The 19,120-nt window shown below is 35.2% G+C and overlaps 1 protein-coding gene across 4 annotated transcripts in view; it reads right to left on the reverse strand.

Annotated features, from left to right (window-relative positions):
• The window catches only part of BTBD8 (BTB domain containing 8), a 94,675-nt gene that overhangs the window by 17,018 nt on the left and 58,537 nt on the right, over positions 1 to 19,120 (reverse strand). For 2 of the 4 annotated variants that reach the window (XM_041748610.1, XM_041748611.1), the window contains 4 exons: positions 18,540 to 18,620; positions 17,268 to 17,364; positions 12,593 to 12,681; positions 12,058 to 12,160 (listed from right to left, as the gene is read on the reverse strand). In XM_041748610.1, the coding sequence (XP_041604544.1) occupies positions 12,058 to 12,160; positions 12,593 to 12,681; positions 17,268 to 17,364; positions 18,540 to 18,620 (370 nt within the window). Of the gene's footprint in view, positions 1 to 12,057; positions 12,161 to 12,592; positions 12,682 to 17,267; positions 17,365 to 18,539; positions 18,621 to 19,120 lie in introns of those variants that run through there. The other 2 variants (XM_041748612.1, XM_041748613.1) reach the window with 2 other exon arrangements.

Below are 19,120 nucleotides of genomic sequence, written 5' to 3' on the forward strand. Positions count from 1 at the left end.
GAAAGGCTAAAAATTACTTATATTCTCCAGTGATTTTCTTTCTCCTTCTAATTAGGTAAGACTCTATATTTTATTCATTTAATGATGATTCATTTTTATACCACAGGAAAAAAATATTCATGAATACTGATCTCTCTAGTAGAATGACAATTTACAAATACTATGTGCTCCAAGGAAAAGGAAAAAATGACAACATACACATTACTGTATCTTATTCATATTTGATTTCTAGTTCTTAAAACAATCCTTAGTAAATAACTGCTTAACAGTTATTTAAACCTGATAGATTGTAGTAGACTGAAAAAACATGGCCACAAATTCTTTGTAGCTTCATCTGTAAAAATTCTTTGGAATTTATTTACTCATTCCTTGAATCTAGACTGGCCTTTTCACTTGCTTACACAAATAGTGGCACTGTGCAAGTTCCAGAGCCAAGGTTTTTAAGAAGCCCTGCGGATTCTGTCTTTATGCTGTTGCAATTGTGGGACCACAAGGCCATGAAGAAGGTGGGTAAGAGAGACCCTATAGAGTAGAAACCCAAGCTCCAACTTAGCCACCAGCTGAAAGCAGTTGCAGAATGAACTCAGGAAGAATCAGAAGAATCACCCAGTCAACCCACAGAATTGTGAGAAATAATTATAATTTTAAATCTCTTAGTTTTGGAGTAGTTTGTTACAGAACAATAAATAACTGATAAATCTGGAAGTGACAGGCTGAAATCCTCAACATAGGCTGCATGATGTAAACTTTGCACACCCTCTGTATGTTTCAGATCTCAACTCTATCTTCCCTCATCTCTGGCCCTACGTCAGATTCCTTTGACACATGCCATCAGAGAACTGTCCCTTTTCTTTTGGGTAATTGATTCCTTTGTAATTATTCGATCATGAACACAACTACTTGATTAATATCTGTCTTTCTCACTAGGCTGTATGTTTACTGAGCATAAAACCATGTCTGTTTTGGCTCACCACTATATCCCCAGGGCCTAGTATAGAATTGGGTTATAGTAGACCCTCAAATATTTCTTCATTTCTTAGCATCATCAGAGAGTGAGAGTCTATATGTGAATTCCTAAGCTGAATTAAGTTTAATCCTTGAACAAAACTTTTTAACATTTTACCCACTTACCAAGAATTCTTTTTAAATATATTATATAATTCCTTGCCTTATTAGAGTAAAAAAAAATCATACATTGATATAATTCTTTTTTTTGATATCATCATCCTTTTCTCCTTTATGACATCCTGAATAACTGTGCTTTTAGGCAGTAAGTCCAATTTGCTCTACTGTAGGGATTGTTCTGGTGGTGAAGCCAAATGTAGGGTATTCAAATAAACGTGGTAAGTGTCTACAAAGTGCTTACTATACACATAATGTCATGTGTTATGATAATTTTTTGATAATTTTTTAAAAATACAGATACATAGTTATAATAATTTAGGTTGGAACCTACTGGAAAACCAAAATATGGAAATAAATGATAATATAAGTGGTATGTGATCTTATTCCATGCAGATCTGAATATACAACATTAAATGTTAGAGTTCAAAGGAAGAAAATGTAATACTTTTCTAGACCAAATATATAAAATTTTAATCCAATAGCTAATATAACATATGCTCCAAACTTTAATATATAAAGGGCAGTACTAAGTTTCTTTCCTTTTCCTTCCCCAAGCCACCCATTTTCCCTCCTCCCAATTAATATTATTTATTTTCTGCATCTTTCCAAAGCTATTTCATACATACTCACCCAAGAAATATATGTAATATTGCCTTAATTTTACTCAAATGAGGCAACAATATGCATAATACTCTCTACCTTGTCCTTCAAACTCAGTGTCCATCCTAAATATTTTTCTAATCTGAATATGAAGAGCCTTTTTATTTTTTTAACAGCTAGCACTAGCCCACAATATGGATATGTCATTCAACCAATCCTCTACGTAGATTTACATTGTTTCTAATTTTTTGCTGTTACAATGTTGTAACAAAATATCTTGTAGATGAAATTATTTCACACAGATGTGAATATTTCTATAGGATAAATTCCTAGAAACAGAATTGCTGGGTCAATACTATTTGTTTTGGCCTAAGTTCTGCCTGAACCCTGAGTCTGAGAAACAGGCTTATATGAAGATAGTTTATTTTGGGAAGTGATCCCAAGAGAATCTGAGGCATTAGAAGAGTGAAACAGAGGAGGGAAAGCCAAAGAAAGGGTATGTTTTCTAGCTCCTTACAACTCAGTGTGAGCCACAGCATCTGCATCACCTGGAGCTTGTTAGAAATAGAATCACAGGCTCTACCTCTGACTTATTGAGTAAGAATATACATGTAACCAAGATTCTTTTTTTTTTTTTTTTAAAGGATTTTATTTATTTATTCATGAGACACAGAGAGAGAGAGAGGCAGAGACACAGGCAGAGGGAGAAGCAGGCTCCATGAAGGGAGTCTGACGTGGGACTCGGTCCCAGGTCTCCAGGATCACGCCTTGGGTTGAAGGTGGCGCTAAACTGCTGAGCCACCCAGGCTGCCCTGTAACCAAGATTCTGAAGTGTTTTGTGTATATACTGAAGTCTGATGAGCACTAATATAGCATTCACTATTACAGGCAACTGGGGCTCAATCTTCCTGGGGACCCTCTGAAGAGCCACAGAGAATGCACTTTGAATTATTCCGCCCAAGGGACAAAACAAGGAAACATTTAACCACTGGCTCCCATCTCCCATTAGTCAAGGCTTATCCCCTGTGGTGTTAATTTCCTTCTACTTCCAGGTTTGCATGCCAGAATTACTGAGTTGTAGGTACCCTGTGTGGAGTGATAGTGAAGCCTTAGGACAGAAAGTGAGAAATATGTGATGTGCCTGAGGGAAAGTGCTGTTGGACTGCACGCATATGCAGCTGGATCCTGCAGCAATGGCTGGAGTTCACACATTGGCCAAGAGGATATGAGGTGGGGCACCAGAAGTATCCTAAACATTGCCAATATATATTCAATAAAGAACTGTTTTCCAAACTGCAGATTTCTCTCCTAGCAACCTAGGGAAATATTTTTCGTGGCTTATGATCAGCATTAGAAAACAAAACGGAGAGAAAAATAGGAAATATCAGTACATTGTGTAATAATAGTAAGTATTCTTTTGTAAAACTTGTTTGTTTTGTATGTTTGAGTACACTAGGTTACAATGTAAAAAAGAAATTCCTAGTCGCAGTCAAAAAAGTGTGAAAAACACAGCAAAAGTTATACTACTTATTTTCATTCTAAAAGATAGAAAATGGTTTGATATTGTAATTTTCATGTCCATTTCTCTTAAATGAAGTGAGATTTATTCATCAAATTAAGAAGTGTTTGTATTTTCTTTGCAAATGATCTAATTTTGCCCTATTTTTAATAATCAACTTGTAGAAATCCTCTATATTAGGAAAATTAGAATCAAAAGTATGATATGAACCGTGATTTGTCTTTTGACTTTGCATATGGTCATTTTTACTACATAGAAATCTTCCATTTTTATGTAAACAAAAATATTTAAGGCTTCTGAATTGTATATCTCTACTCACCTGCCAAGGTTATAATTCTCCCAGAGTTTATTGTACTATTTTAATTTTTTTCCCCTTCATATTCAAACCTTTGATCTATTTGGAATATATCACTGGCATACCAGGATATGAAGAATAGATCCAACTTAAAATTTTTCCAGCTAGCTTCCTGGTTGTCTTAATATCCTATACTGAAAAAACACTATGATTCATATCATTTCCTAATCCTTATGATACTGCATTAATCAAATAGGTCTTAAGCTATCCTTTGGCCTTAGGACTAATAGCATAATATATATAACTTTGGTTTTTCACCCTAGGGACCATGCCCATACCTACTTTTGTTTTAACTTTCCTAAATTTAAAAACTCTTCATAATTTGTTTTAAAGGGCTTAAACAGGGCACCTGGGTGGTTCAGTGGTTGAGCATCTGCCTTTGGCTCAGGTCATGATCCTGGGGTCCTGGGATCGAGTCCCACATCAGACCCTTGCAGGGAGCCTGCTTCTCCCTCTACCTGTATCTCTGCTTCTCTCTCTGTCTCTCATGAATAAATAAAAAATCTTAAAAAAAAATAAAGGGCTTAAAGTATTTTGACACAGAAAAATTTAATGTTTTGAAATAGTTCAAGTAATTACACATTATAAAATCATAACTTTTCTGACACCTCTCTCTTATACTCATGCCTCCACCCTGCTTTCTCTTCTCAAAAGCAATGGTCATACATCACATCTTACTGAACTGCTGCAAATTGATCAAGAAAGAGAAAAACCTTAAAGTCTCTCAAATTAATAAAAAACAAACAAAACCCTCAAAATATAGTTCAATGCAGCATTTTCTTATCTCCCTTGGTATATGACAGTGTTGGTCATGTCATCAATGGAGTAAAGTGCCCACCATAGCACATGTACCTGAACTGAATTAGAACTAAAGGAGACTACAAAGATCGCCTGCTCTTTCACGTTTTGAATAACTTATTTCCATTTTAAATTTGAAAAAATTAAAAATATTCTATAAAAATTTTTGAATATAGTTGACATACAATGTTACATTAATTACAGGTGTACAACATAATGATCCAATTTTCCTAAACATTGTTATGCTCACCATAGTATAGCTCCCATCTGTCATCAAGCAATGCTATTATAATACCACTGACTATACACCCTAAACTGTGCCGTTTATTCTCATGACTTATTCATTCCATGACTAGAAGCTTGTATCAACCACTCCCTTTTACCCATTTTGCTTATCCTCTTATCCTTTCCTTCTAGCGACCCCCAATAGGTCTGATCTTGCTTTTTAAAAATTTATGCATTTTTTTTAGATTCCAAATATAAGTGAAATCATATGGCATTTGGTTTTCTTAGTCTGACTTATTTCACTTAGCATAATCCCTTCTAGGTCCATTCACATTGTCATCCTTTTTATGGCTGCCTAACATTCCTGTGTGTAAGTGTGTGTGTATGTCTGTATATCATCTTTATCCATTTGTCTATCAATGGACATTTAGGTTGCTTCCATATCTTAGTTATTGTAAATGATGTAGCAGTAAACACAGAGGTGCATAACTTCTTCGAATCAGTGTTCTCATTTTCTTTTGGGTAAATATCCAGCAGTGGAATTACTGGACCATATGGTATTTCTGTTTTTAATTTTCTGAGGAATCTCTATACTGTTTTCCACAGTGCCTGCACCAGTTTGCATTCCTACCTATAGTGCATGAGGGTTTCTTTTTCTCCACATCCTCTCCAACACTGGTTATTTCTTATCTTTTTGGTAACTAGTAATTCTGCCTGGTGTGAAATGATATCTAATTCTGGTTTTGATTTGCATTTCCCTGATAATTAGTAATACTGAGCATCTTTTCATGTGTCTGTTAGCCATCTGTATGTCTTCTTTGGAAAAAATGCCTATTCAGGTCTTCTGCCCATTTTTCAATTGGACTGTTTGTTTTTTGATGTTGAGCTGTAGAAGTTCTTCATATATTTTGGATATTAACCCCTTATTAGATATATCACTCGCAAGTATCTTCTCTGACTCAGTAGGTTGTGTTGTTTTTTTTTTTGTTTTTTGTGATGCTTTCCCTCACTGTGCAAAACCTTTTTATTTTGATGTAGTCCTAGTAATTTATTCTTGCTTTTGTTTCCCTTCCCTGAGGGACCTATCTAGAAAAATGTTGCCATGACCCTGTTAGACACATTATTGCCTATGTTCTCCATTAGAATTTTTATGGTTTCAGGTTCCACATTTAGGTCTTTAATCCATTTTGAGTTTATTTTTGTGTTAGAAACTGGCCCAGTTTCATTCTTTCACTTGTAGTTGTCCAGTTTTCCCAGCACTGCTTAAAAATATCCTATTTTTTAAAATCAAAAGCTAAGTATATTTTACTGATAAAATATGAAGAGTTTATGAAGTTAATGTTTCTTAAAGCTTGACTATTCACAAAGAAAGACATAATTTCGCATTTTCATTATAATCACCAAGATACCAAAGGCCACTGGATATTTGGCTATTCTGATGTTTACCTTTTCATCTATTGTGAAAGGAAAAAATGAACATTCATAAAGTTTATAAGAACCTAACTAGAGTTATATGCCTCTCTCTCTCTCTCTCTCTCTCTCTCTCTCTCTCTCTCTCTGTGTGACTATCATAAATAAATAAAAATTTGAAAAAAAAAAAAAAGGGATCCCTGGGTGGCACAGCGGTTTAACGCCTGCCTTTGGCCCAGGGCGCGATCCTGGAGATCCGGAATCGAATCCCATGTCGGGCTCCCGGTGCATGGAGCCTGCCTCTCCCACTGCCTGTGTCTCTGCCTCTCTCTCTCTCTCTCTCTCTGTGTGTGTGTGACTATCATAAATAAATAAAAATTAAAAAAATAAAATAAAATATTGTAACAGAGGTAGAGGCATAGTTTGGAGGGCTTATTCTTCAATTAAATTCACATACTTACCACTTGTAAAAAAATAGACTTTTTAACAAGACATCTAGTTAAGATCCTTCCCAATCTGGCCTTACCCTCTCCCCAGACTTAGCTCTTCTCATTCCAGTAACAGCAGAATATTGGAACTGCCTGCCACCAGCTCTCTGGTATAATTTAGAAGTTTGTCAGGAATATCCTAATGTACTTCTGTTATTTTGAAATTATCCTCATCTTCAGCTTCATCTCAAATTACTGTTCTCATCCTTCTAATCAGAATCAATTGTTTTTACCTCTGTGATCCCAGTACATACCTGAATTATAACATATTTATCCATTCATTTATTTACCTATTTGACAATTCATATTGCATGGCCTAAACTGGGGTTACCAGGATAAATTAGAACACAGAACTTTTTTCCTTTTCAAATTTTTATTTAAATTCTATTTAGCTAACATACAGTTCAATATTGGTTTCAGGAACATAATTCAGTGATGCATCACTAACATACAACACCTGCTCATCAAATCAAGTGCCCTCCTTAATAATTACCCATCACATATCTAGCCCACCCCCACCTACCTCAATCAACCCACAGTTTGTTCTGTTTTTATGAGTCTCTTATAGTTTTCCTTTTTTTTTTTGCCCCTTATGTTCATCTGTTTTGTTTCTTAAATTCCATGTGAGTGAAAGCATACAGTATTTGTCTTTCTCTGACTGACTTATTTTGCTTAGCACAATACACTCTAGCTCCATCCATGTCATTGCAAATGGCAAGATTTCATTCTTTTGATGGCTGAGTAATATTCCATTGTGTATATATACATCTTATTTATCCACTCTTCAGTTGATGGACATTTGGGCTTTCTCCATAGTTTGGCTATTATTGATAATGCTGCCATAAATATCAGGCTGCATATACCTGTTCAAGTCTGTATTTTTTTTTATCCCTTGGGTAAATACCTAGTAGAGCAATTGCTGGATTGTAGGGTAGTTCTATTTTTTACTTTTTGAGGAACCTTCATACTATCTTCCAGAGTGGCTATACCAGCTTGCATTCCCACCAAGCAGGGTAAGAGGGTTCCCCTTTCTCTGCATCCTTGCCAACACCTGTTGTTTCTTATACTGCTAGTTTTAGCCATTCTGGCAGGTGCAAGGTGGTAACTCATCATGGTTTTGATTTGTATTTCCCTGATAGTGATGTTGAGCATCTTTTCATGTGTCTGTTAGTCATGTTTTCTTTAGGAAAGTGTCTATTCATGTCTTCTGTCTATTTCTTAACTAGATTGTTTTTTGGGGTGTTGAGTTTGATAAGTCCTCTATAGATTTTGGATATTAACTCTATCTGATATGTCATTTACAAATATCTTCTCCCATTCCATAAAGGGCCTTTTAGTTTTCTTGCTTGTTTCCTTTGCTGTGAAGAAGCTTTTTATCTTCATGAAGTCCTAATAGTTCATTTTTTTTTTTTTTGCTTTTGTTTTCCTTGCCTCTGGACACATGTCTAGGAAGAATTTGCTACAGCTCAGGTCAAAGAGGCCACTGCCTGTGTTCTCCTCAAAGATTTTGATGATTTCCTGTCTCACATTCAGGTCTTTCATCCATTTTGAATTTATTTTTGTGTATGATATAAGAAAATGGTTCAGTTCCATTCTTCTGCATGTTGCTGCTCTCAACACCATTTGCTGAAGAGACTTTCTTTTTCCCATTGGATGTTCTTTCCTGCTTTGTCAAAGATCAATTGACCATATAGTTGTGGGTCCCCTTCTGGGTGCTCTATTGTGTTCCATTGATCTATGTGTCTATTTTTGTGTCAGTACCATACTGTCTTGATGATTACAGCTTAGTAATTTAGCTTAAAATCTGGAATTGTGATGTCTTTTGTTTTGTTTTCTTTCTTCAGGATTTTGTGCTTTTGTGGTTCCACACAAACTTTAGGATTGTTTGTTCTAGCTTTGTGAAAAATGCTGGTGATATTTTGATAGGGATTGCATTAAATGTGGACATTGCTTTGGGTAGTATAGACAGTTAAAAATGTTTATTCTTGGGGGATCCCTGGGTGGCTCAGCGGTTTAGCACCTGCCTTTGGCCCAGGGCATGATCCTGGTGTCCCGGGATTGAGTCCCGCGTTGGGCTCCCGGCATGAAGCCTACTTCTCCCTCTGCCTGTGTCTGTGTCTCTGCCCCCCTCTCTCTCTCTCTAGGTCTATCATGAATGAATAAATAAAATCTTTTTAAAAAATGTTTATTCTTCCAATCCACAATTGTGGAATATTTTTCCTTTTCTTTGTGTCCTCTTCAATTTCTTTCATAAGTGTTCTATAGTTTAAGAGTACAGACCTTTTAACCTCTTCAGTTAGGTTTATTCCTAGGTATATTATTGTTTTTGGTGTAATTACAAATGGGATCCATGCCCTGATTTTTCTCTGCTTCATTATGGATATACAGACATGTGACAGATTTTTGTACATGGATTTTATAACCTGCAACTTTGCAGAATTCACGTATTACTTCTAGCAGTTTTTTTTGTTTGTTTGTTTGTTTTGTTTTGTTTTGTTTTTTGGTGGACTCTCAGGTTTCCTACATAGAGTATCATGATGTCTGCAAATAGGGAAAGTTTGACTTCTTCCTTGCCAATTCTGATGCCTTTTTTCTTTGTGTTGTCTGATTCCTGAGGATAAGACTTCCAGTACTATGTTAAATAGTAATGGTGAGAGTGGACACCCTTGTTCCTGACCATAGGGGAAAGGCTCTCAGTTTTTCCCCACTGAAGATGATATTAACTGTGGGTCTTTCATATATGGCCCTTATGATGTTGAGGTATGTTCCAACTATCCCTACTTTGTTGAAGGTTTTTATCAAGAATAGATGCTATATTTTGAACTTAATGTTAATACTCACATAGTCTAATTTGTATTTTACTTAGTTATTTAAATGCCTTTTTTCGGGGATCCCCGGGTGGCTCAGCCGTTTAGCGCCTGCCTTTGGCCCCGGGCACGATCCTGGAGTCCCAGGATCGAGTCCCACATCGGGCTCCTGGCATGGAGCCTGCTTCTCTGCCTACGTCTCTGCCTCTCTCTCTCTCTCCCTCTCTCTATGTCTATCATGAATAAATAAAATCTTTTTTTAAAAAAATGCCTTTTTTCTATCAACTTGTGAAATGATGAAGTCAAGGTCCACACTTCTTCAGAAAAAATCTTTGCCCACAGTGAAGACCTAGCATATTATCTTTAGAATGGCAGCAATTTGTTTTAATATCTGCTTTGTCATTTACTGATATTGTGAACTTAAATAAAGCACTTACTTCTCTGATTGTCTTTTCTGATATATAAAAGAGAGATAAGGGTACCTGTCTTATATAAAATTTTTATTTATTTAATTTTATTTTTTTTTAATTTTTTTTTTTTTTATTTATTTTATGATAGTCACAGAGAGAGAGAGAGAGAGAGGCAGAGACATAGGCAGAGGGAGAAGCAGGCTCCATGCACCAGGAGCCTGATGTGAGATTCGATCCTGGGTCTCCAGGATCGCGCCCTGGGCCAAAGGCAGACACCAAACCGCTGCGCCACCCAGGGATCCCTAAAATTTTTAAAATGAAAGTATTTTTTGAACTGTGAAGATCTAAAAACACCTATTAAATAATAATGACAGTAGTAGTAGTAGTAAGTGATGTTTCTACTTCTAGTAAACTGAATTATAGCTAGGCCATTTGTTTGCCTTCATGAACAGGGAGTAACTATTTACTGATCAAGAAACTAATCCAAAATATTAAGCAACAAAACTACACAGTCCTTCATTAGCATAAATATAGATTTATATTTATTTTTTGCAATGGTATCTCACTAGCTGGTGGCCTACCCCAGTTAGATTTAGATGTATCTTCCATGTAACCCAGTCTGATGTATCATTTAGGGTTCAATCAGAGAAAGAGAACCACTAGGAGTTAAATATATATATATATATGAATCTGTTACAGGGATTTGACCATATTCAATTGCAGGAGCTGGCTACTGATGTAGTTTGAAGACCACAGGGAAGGCAGTTAAGGGAAGACAGATATAGGACAGCAAGAACAAGCTGACATCCAAGTGCACAAGCTAAAACCTACAAGAATGGACTCATTTCAGTTCTCAGTTCCTCCAACCTGGATTAGATGGATGTCCTTCAGGAGATTCTGGTGCCCTTCATCATGGAACTAAACATATCCCCAGCAGAGGGGTAACGAAAGCCAAAAAAGGACACACGGCATGGTGGAGCAGTTGCAGCCTGTCTGCTGTTTCATTTCAACAAGGTGAGCCAGTAAACAAGCAACATGTATGAGATAAAAGTGCCTACCCCAACAGTCCTGGTGTTTAAATAAAAAAAAGGCTGCTGCTTCACTTTTACCCTTCAAATCTCACGCCAAATTGTCTCTCGCGGCCACTTCAACTGGAAACATTCAAAGAGGAAAATTCTGGGAAGCATAGTTCATCAGAGCCAAGCTGACAATGTTACAAAACCACTGTAGTCTGCCCTTTGTCAGCTTGGCACCCATACACTTCTCTTTATACAATACTTAATTCTCAAATGGAAACAATAACAAAGTTGTGTTTTTACCTAACTTAGTATAACTATCCTCTATACAACAAATATGCTAACCTTTTCCCTATAAGAGGATATAAAACCCCTTTTTTGTCTTTGGGTGATATTTATTGTTTCCAGACTGATTCACGCTTCCCTTTGGTATCCTATAACTTTAACATGGAAATATAAAATTAACTATTATTAATGCCTCTTATATTAGATGGTAGAGATAGGAGACAGTAGAAAAAGTATACACAAATACTGGTTTATATAAACAAATATTCAAATAAAAAAGGGAAATGAGTATTTATATCATCACCACTATAGCACTCATTTCTGTAACTGGTAACTTGGTTATAGCTGGTATTTATCAAGCCAGCTGTTTCAGGATGATATAAAACATGGAAAGGCCATTGAAATCAGGAGCATCGGCTCACTGCCAGACTTGATTTATTGTGGAGTTTATTAGTCACAAGTGATGCTGTATGAAATACCATGATTGTGAAAAAAGCTGTCTTTAAGTCCATGAATAGTGGTTTTAGCAGAAACACTGGAGGCAAGGAAAGCAAATATATAGCCAGAGCAAATGTCTACTCCACTGAGAACGGAGCACTGCCTTTTCCATGATGAAATGGTCCAATATAATTAACTGGCCGCCACGTAAATCCTCTTGGGAAATGTTGCCATAGAGAAGTTTCAGTGTTATATCCCAATCTACCTTAGTGAGTGAAAATCCATGTTGTTGATACCAATGTACAATCTCCATCTATGGCACCATCCTCCTTTTGTTCATGAATCAAAATATACTTCTCAGTGGTTCTGTATCTCTGAACCCTAACTAATGAATCTGGTACAGGGGAACAGAATCTTAAGGACAGGTTTTCAACTGGTTCTGTGTTATCTGGAATTGCTTTTCTCATCTTGTTTTTATAATATAATTTTATATTTATATTTAAAACATTGAAAGTACCTATATAAAACCAAATAAACTTTTTGATGACAAACACAAAGAAGGATATTCAGGTTATACTTACTAAAGACTGAATCAACATATTAAGACAACTTTTCTGAATCTCAGGAGGTACATTTGCAAAACTTCTCTCAGACCAAAACCTTGCAAAATGCTTTACAATCCATCTGTTAAAAAAAAAATCAAAGAATCCTGAGTTAGAGAAATATTTTTAATTATGATACTCAAATAATACTTTTATTTTCCATGACATAAGTTGTACACATATATGTGGATGACTAATCCTTATAATTAATTTTGTGAGTTCTCTGATGGACTTAATTATCCTTCCTTTTCTGTGAACACATTTTAAATCCACCGAGTTATAGGCACAGATTTTAACATAAATAATTATGGTTCAGCTAAAATAAAATTGATCCCAAGCACCTTGAGTAATATCTAAGTCAATACTTCTCCTCACAATTGTTACAATGAGTTAAGCACTAAGCTACATAGTGTGCCCAAGAAAATAGGCCAATTCCAAAATTTCTCAGAAAATTAGGAGATGGAAGAACAAAGTCCCTACATCAATAGTATCAACACTACTTCAGATCACTTACTTCATGCACTCAGCAAAAAGACTGTCCACTCCAACTGTATGAGCAATAATCAGGCATTCTAATACAGACGCCAACCTTCTGGAAACGGGCTAAAATTGATAGAAAACAACACATGTATTATTTTTCAATTTACAGAGGTAAAAGTGTTTGGTTCATAAAGATGACCTGATTTATATACCTAAACTATAGAATAAATGTTTATGATTCAAAAATCTGTTCTTTCAAAATTATCACTAACAACTTTTAGTTTTATAGAATGGCATTTGAGCTCTCAGTGTCAGAATGCATACAAGTTTTTTGTTTTTTTTTTTTAGATTTTTTTAAAATTTATTTATTCATGATAGACACAGAGAGAGAAAGAGAGGCAGAGATGTAGGCAGAGGGAGAAGCAGGCCCCATGCCAGGAGCCCGTCGTGGGACTCAATCCCGGGACTCCAGGATCGCGCCCTGGGCCAAAGGCAGGCACTAACACGCTGAGCCACCCAGGGATCTCCTACAAGTTTTATTCTAATTTCATTTAGCTTAATTTTATTTGTTTTATTTAAATTCCATTTAATTTTATTTAAATTCAATTAGCCAACATACGGTACTCCATTAGCCTCAGATATAGTGTTCAACAATTCATCAGTTGTGTATATTTAAATTCAATTTAGTTAACATATAATGTATTATTAGTTTCAGAGGTAGAATTTAGTGGACTCATCAGTTGCACATAACATCCAGTGTTCATTCCATCATGTGCCCTCCTTAATATCCATCAGCCAGTTATGCCATCCCCCTACCTACCTCTCTTTCAGCAACCCTCAGTTTATTTCCTATAGTTAAGAGTCTCTTATGGTTTGTCTCCCTTGGTTTTCATCTTATTTTTCCTTCCTTTCCCTGTGTTCATCTGTTTTGTTTCTTAAATTCCACATATGAGTAGTCATATGATATTTGTCTCTGACTTACTTTGCTTACATTTAGCTTAATTTTTTGTAAAATGGTATAATAATTTCTAGCACATCTCAGTGCAATGCAACCATATGGTCTAATCCACTTCGTATAAACATAACTCTAAGTATATATGCAAGGGGAGGTCCTACACTGACCTCAGACAAAATTATAGAAGTTAATTAGATCATAATTATATAACACATTTTTAAAAGCTCAAATACAGAAGTAAAGAATCAAATAAAATGTAGATATAAATAGTGACAACTCACTGCTCTTGGTGTTAAGTCTCTGTGCGACATATAGCCCATATCATTTATTTTCAGGTTTTGGATTATTTCCTAAGCCTATCTATTGCCTATTAGGGTGAACAGAGTTCAGTTTCTCTCTGTACACATTCATTTGTTGTAATGCGAGGTTTATACACTTAATAAAGACCACTAATCAGTCAATTTATAGATATAGTCTCTAAATATGTCCTTCTGAAGATCCCCTGCTCTCAGAGAAGAGCAGAAGCTTCTTCTGAATTGCATCCAGCATTGTATTTCTAATAAGGTCAGTGATTTCCAACTTTTAAAATTATGAATTGCTATTATTTGAGTTTCTAATACAATTCTCCTAAAAGTATATTAGTGTTTAATAAATCGAATATAAATATTTTGCTTTGTATATTAACAATTTGATTATCCCCTTTAAGATAACTGGAGGTAGGGATCCCTGGGTGGCGCAGCGGTTTGGCGCCTGCCTTTGGCCCAGGGCACGATCCTGGAGACCCAGGATCGAATCCCACGTCGGGCTCCGGGATCGAGTCCCATGTCGGGCTCCCGGTGCATGGAGCCTGCTTCTCCCTCTGCCTGTGTCTCTGCCTCTCTCTCTCTCTCTCTGTGACTATCATAAATAAACTTAAAAAAAAAAAAAGATAACTGGAGGTACTCTAGGTTATTCTAAAATCAGAAATGTCTGTCACTATATAGATTATACAGAGATAATTCTACAAAGTTAAATAATTTGGTTTTCTGAGCCACTTTAGATAAGAGTATCAAACTCATGCGAAGAAACAACTGGTATAAACAAAAACACTCAGAGTCTAAAAAACTGCAAAAGTAAACACAATAGTTAAAAAAAGTCTAGCAATCTAATTCTATTTAGGAATAACCAACCATTTACAATGTGAAGTCCATTAATTGATGTATAACTTTAAATTTTTTTCCATAAAAAATATTAAAATACAAAGTAACTTACTTAAAGCAGAGACTAGCAAACTATACTTGTGAGCCAATCTAGTTCACCACTGTTTTTGTGAATAAAGTTTTATCCAAACACTGTTACACTGTTTCATTTACATATTGTCTATAGTTGCTTTTCTTCCAGAAGGCAGAGCCCAGAAGCTGTGATAGAGAACAAATAGCCCACAAAGCCTATAGTATTTGCTATCTGGCCTTTTACAGAAAAAGTCTACTGACCACTGGCTTAGGTTAACTTTAGCTCTCTGAGAATTGTAATTATATAAAAATGCCAATTCCCAAGGGTTTTGTAACAGGATGACTGACTTTTAGTCATTCAAAATCTGCCTGCAGAATCTGGGAAGATGTGCATTTAAATTACTACCTAAAATACGTTTTTAAGAGGTGGAAAGGGGCGTGTGGCTGGCTCAATTATAAACGTCCAATTCTTGGACACTTATATTTTGGCTCAGGTCATGATCTCATGGATCATGGGATCAAGCCCTATGTGGGGCTCCCTACTCAGTGGGAAATCTGCTTGAAGATTCTGTCCCTCTACCCTTCTCATCACTCGCGCACTTGCGTGTGCTCCCTTCTCACTCTCTCAAGTAAATAAATAAATCTTAAAAAAAAAAAGGTGGCAAAAAAATATGTAATGTAATGCTATGATTCTATAAATGGCTATATAATTAACCAGATGCAACATGGTAGTAGGTTGACGTCACTTAGTTTGCTCTACTTAAGATGTCAATGACTTTTGCTGATGACTCTTTTAGGAGCAGACTGAATTTCACCCTAGTCTCTTAGTGGATAAAGATTCTTCCAGTGGTTCATGATGCACAATGCTTCCCTAGGTGGATACAGCATCATTTGGCCCTATACCAGCATTCTCTAATCTCACATACCCACTAGGGTTCTCCTCCTGCCCATTGTACCATGCATAACTGGGGTAGGGTGGACGTCCCATACTTCTTCAATGTATGACAATAGCTATAGTCCCTAATCACCAAGCTTATACTGGCTTCTCCCTTTAAAAATCTCCATATTAGAGTATACTCTCACTGGTTTCTGAGGCATATTCCAGGCTCTTGGAAGAAATCTCTTACCATTTTCTTTTATTCTTTAATGGAAGCTCCAGAGTGGGCTGGTTTTAGAGATATGGTATATGTCCATGTTAGAGATAAGACATATCTCCTCATTGCAGATACCCTCTATCTTTAATCTTTATTCAGGATATGCTTGTATCTTCCTCCTAACTTTCACTTGGCTGGGAGATGAGGGAAGCAGATGAATGAGAAGGAAAATCTTTCATCAAAATTCTTCACCTTCTACATATTTGAGGATACCACTTACTACCCTCCTTCTCTAGTTCCCTTACTTCTAGAGGCTGGAATGAATGGCTGATTAAAGGTGGCTGAGAAGTTTAACTTTTTCAGTAAACCCTGAGTGGGTGGTAGTGGAGGTGGTGCTATATGCAACTATTCATGGCTCTGTTTTAGTACATGGAGTGCTTTCTCAGCTACAACTTATATAGAGGTAGGAAAAGTCTTACCTAACACAAAAATCTAAATTTAAATGTTATTTAAATTATTTAAATTACCTAATTAAAATTCATACAATGCATACTGTTGCCTCAAGTACCCAATAAGAAGGGAATGATGTAAAACAATTCTGTTAAGATTTTTCTGTTTATTACTAAAGTAATACATGACCATTGTAGAAAATGTAGAAAAGCATAATTAGAAAATAAAAAATAGGGTAGCCTGAGTGGTTCAGCGGTTTAACGCCGCCTTCAGCCCAGGGCACGATCCTGGAGACCAGGGATCAAGTCCCACATCAGGCTCCCTGCATGGAGCCTGCTTCTCCCTCTGCCTATCTCTGTGTCTCTCGTGAATAAATAAGTAAAATCTTAAAAAGAATAAATAACCTATCAGTCACAGAATAAATTAAGACAATGGAAAATATAAGAATAATGTACAAAACGGGATCTGTACAAATGCACAGTATGATATCTTTCTTTAGAAAATAAATTTATGTTTGCATAAACTAAAGTTAAAAGTTAGTATTCATACTCTATCTGGGGAGACTGAGAGGAATATCTTCGACCCCAAGTACATGCTACAAAGAGAAGTCACAGGAAGGAAGAGCACTTTCAGGAAAAAGAACCAATGAAACACTTCTAATAAATGTGTTTTGATAAATGAAGAAGGTAACTTTGGTTCCTGACTTCCTTAGTTCCAAATCCTGACTGAGTCCCAGCTATACCTTCTACCTTTGAATTATAAAGGATACTCCTTTTATCCTTTTAATAAACCCCATGTCAATTTTATTTTACTGATGATCTGAATTAGTTTTTTTGCAGACATACCATATGAGCTATTTCTTAACCAGAGTTCCCATTAGTTAAATTGACTTAATATTTTTAAGATTCAAAGCACTATTCACTATCAGAGTTAAAAATCTAGTAGGTAATAATGGGTGACTTTAAGCATTGGGTAAGATTTCTGAGACTCAATAATTACCTTCTGAAAGAAATTACAGTAATCTCTTCTTAAAATATAGATTGCTACTTCTTTTAATCCTTCTAGTCCATACATATCGGCCATATTGAGTATCTGACTAAAATAAAAATAGATACACTGTTAATTCTCCAGTTTAAAAATCAAGAAATAATACATAGTAATTTCCTGATTAGTCTGTTTTAAAAAAATAATAATCTGAATTATTTTAACTCTAACTTTCTGCCCTATATTTTTTCTTTATGGATAATAAAAAGGACACAGGTCAAAAGTTGAAAGCACTGTTACATGACTTGATTAGTGGAGATAACAAGAAGTAAATTTGGAGATGTTTCAATCAAATTCCCCTCATATTTTCAGCGACATATACAGCAAAGTTCAGGAAGCTGCTTCAAAGGCTGTAAAAGTTATGAAACTCTTTGCAACAAATTTGTACAATAAAAACTTACTTGGGAGAAGCGTAATTGATGCTTATCATATTGAAAATGCCTACAAAGAGACTTTCCATTGCTTCTTTCATTTGGTAAGTATTTCCCAGCACCACACTTACTTTAGGTAGTTAGGAAACAGACAAGCCTTAAGAGCATGATAAAATTCCATATAGATTTCCAGGCAGGAAAACTTCAGTACTTAATCCCTGACTTATGATACTTCCCCTCCAAAATTATATTAATCAGTTTATAATTAAAGGAACCAATGAATATTTAAATTAAAGAAGCAGCTTTCATTTGTTTGATACTAGAACAGCAATAAAAGAAGAGAACATTAAAAAAACTAGAAGAGCAAGGTAGATTTCACTTTCCAGTATGATTTCAGCAACTTAGCATTTCACTAAAGAGCAATGAAGAACCATTGTGGTTTTTTAGGATACCTATATTCTTAAAGTAATTTTAGGGTTTTTTTTTTCTTTTCTTTTGCTGCTTAAGAGAGTAATCCTAAAATTTAAAAATAAAGTAGTAAGATAATTATTCCAAATTTGATAAAGATTCAACTTTATAAAAACCTGTCATTTTTCAAACAAATATAAGGTTTTCCTAACAAAATTTAAGTCAAATACTTTTCCTAATCTTATCATTGTGAGTTGCTAGATCATCTTTTCTTCTAACTAAGGTGACTTACTGTTTTTAGATATTCCCAACACACACAAACAAGATATGGCAAAATAATAAAAGTGAAGCTTTTATTTCATTGACACTTTAAAACATAGCTCAATAAAGCAGAAACCATTAAGTCCTAATACTTCTATATTTAAAATCATTAAAAAGTAATACGCACCCAACATTAGCTTTGTCTGGAAAGTCCAAAATTCCTCCATATATAAAATGCATCATAACATTCATTTCTACATGGTTTATACTGAAAAATAAAAGAAAACTTAATTCAAATCCAGAAATAATTAAGGTTTGACTGATATCAATGATACATTCTATTTTCTTGCAAAATTTTAGCCAAGATAAAGTTTTAATCACACTTTTATCTGAATATATTATTCAAATAACATCTATACAGTTATTCCATTAATTTAAAATTAAGTATAATTGTAGCTATAGATTTTTATATAAGTTATAAAATGTTATTTGTATGTTATCAAATCACTGATTACTTGTTGAGCATCTTCTGTAATGAACTTTTAGAGTTAGAAGGGATCTGAGAGGTCACAATACAACCTCTGGCTCATTAGGAAATCATCGCTGACAAATGGCCTCTAATCTTCTTAAAGCCTCACATGAACAACTCTATTCACTGGAAAGATTCTTGTTATGCTGTATAGATTTCTTAATTTGTAATACCTATCCAGCAGCTCTAGCTTGACCAACATCTTCATTACAGATGAAAAGTAAAGATAAGACTTAAGT

Source organism: Vulpes lagopus, chromosome 3 (assembly GCF_018345385.1).
Source record: "Vulpes lagopus strain Blue_001 chromosome 3, ASM1834538v1, whole genome shotgun sequence".
NCBI lineage: Eukaryota > Metazoa > Chordata > Mammalia > Carnivora > Canidae > Vulpes > Vulpes lagopus.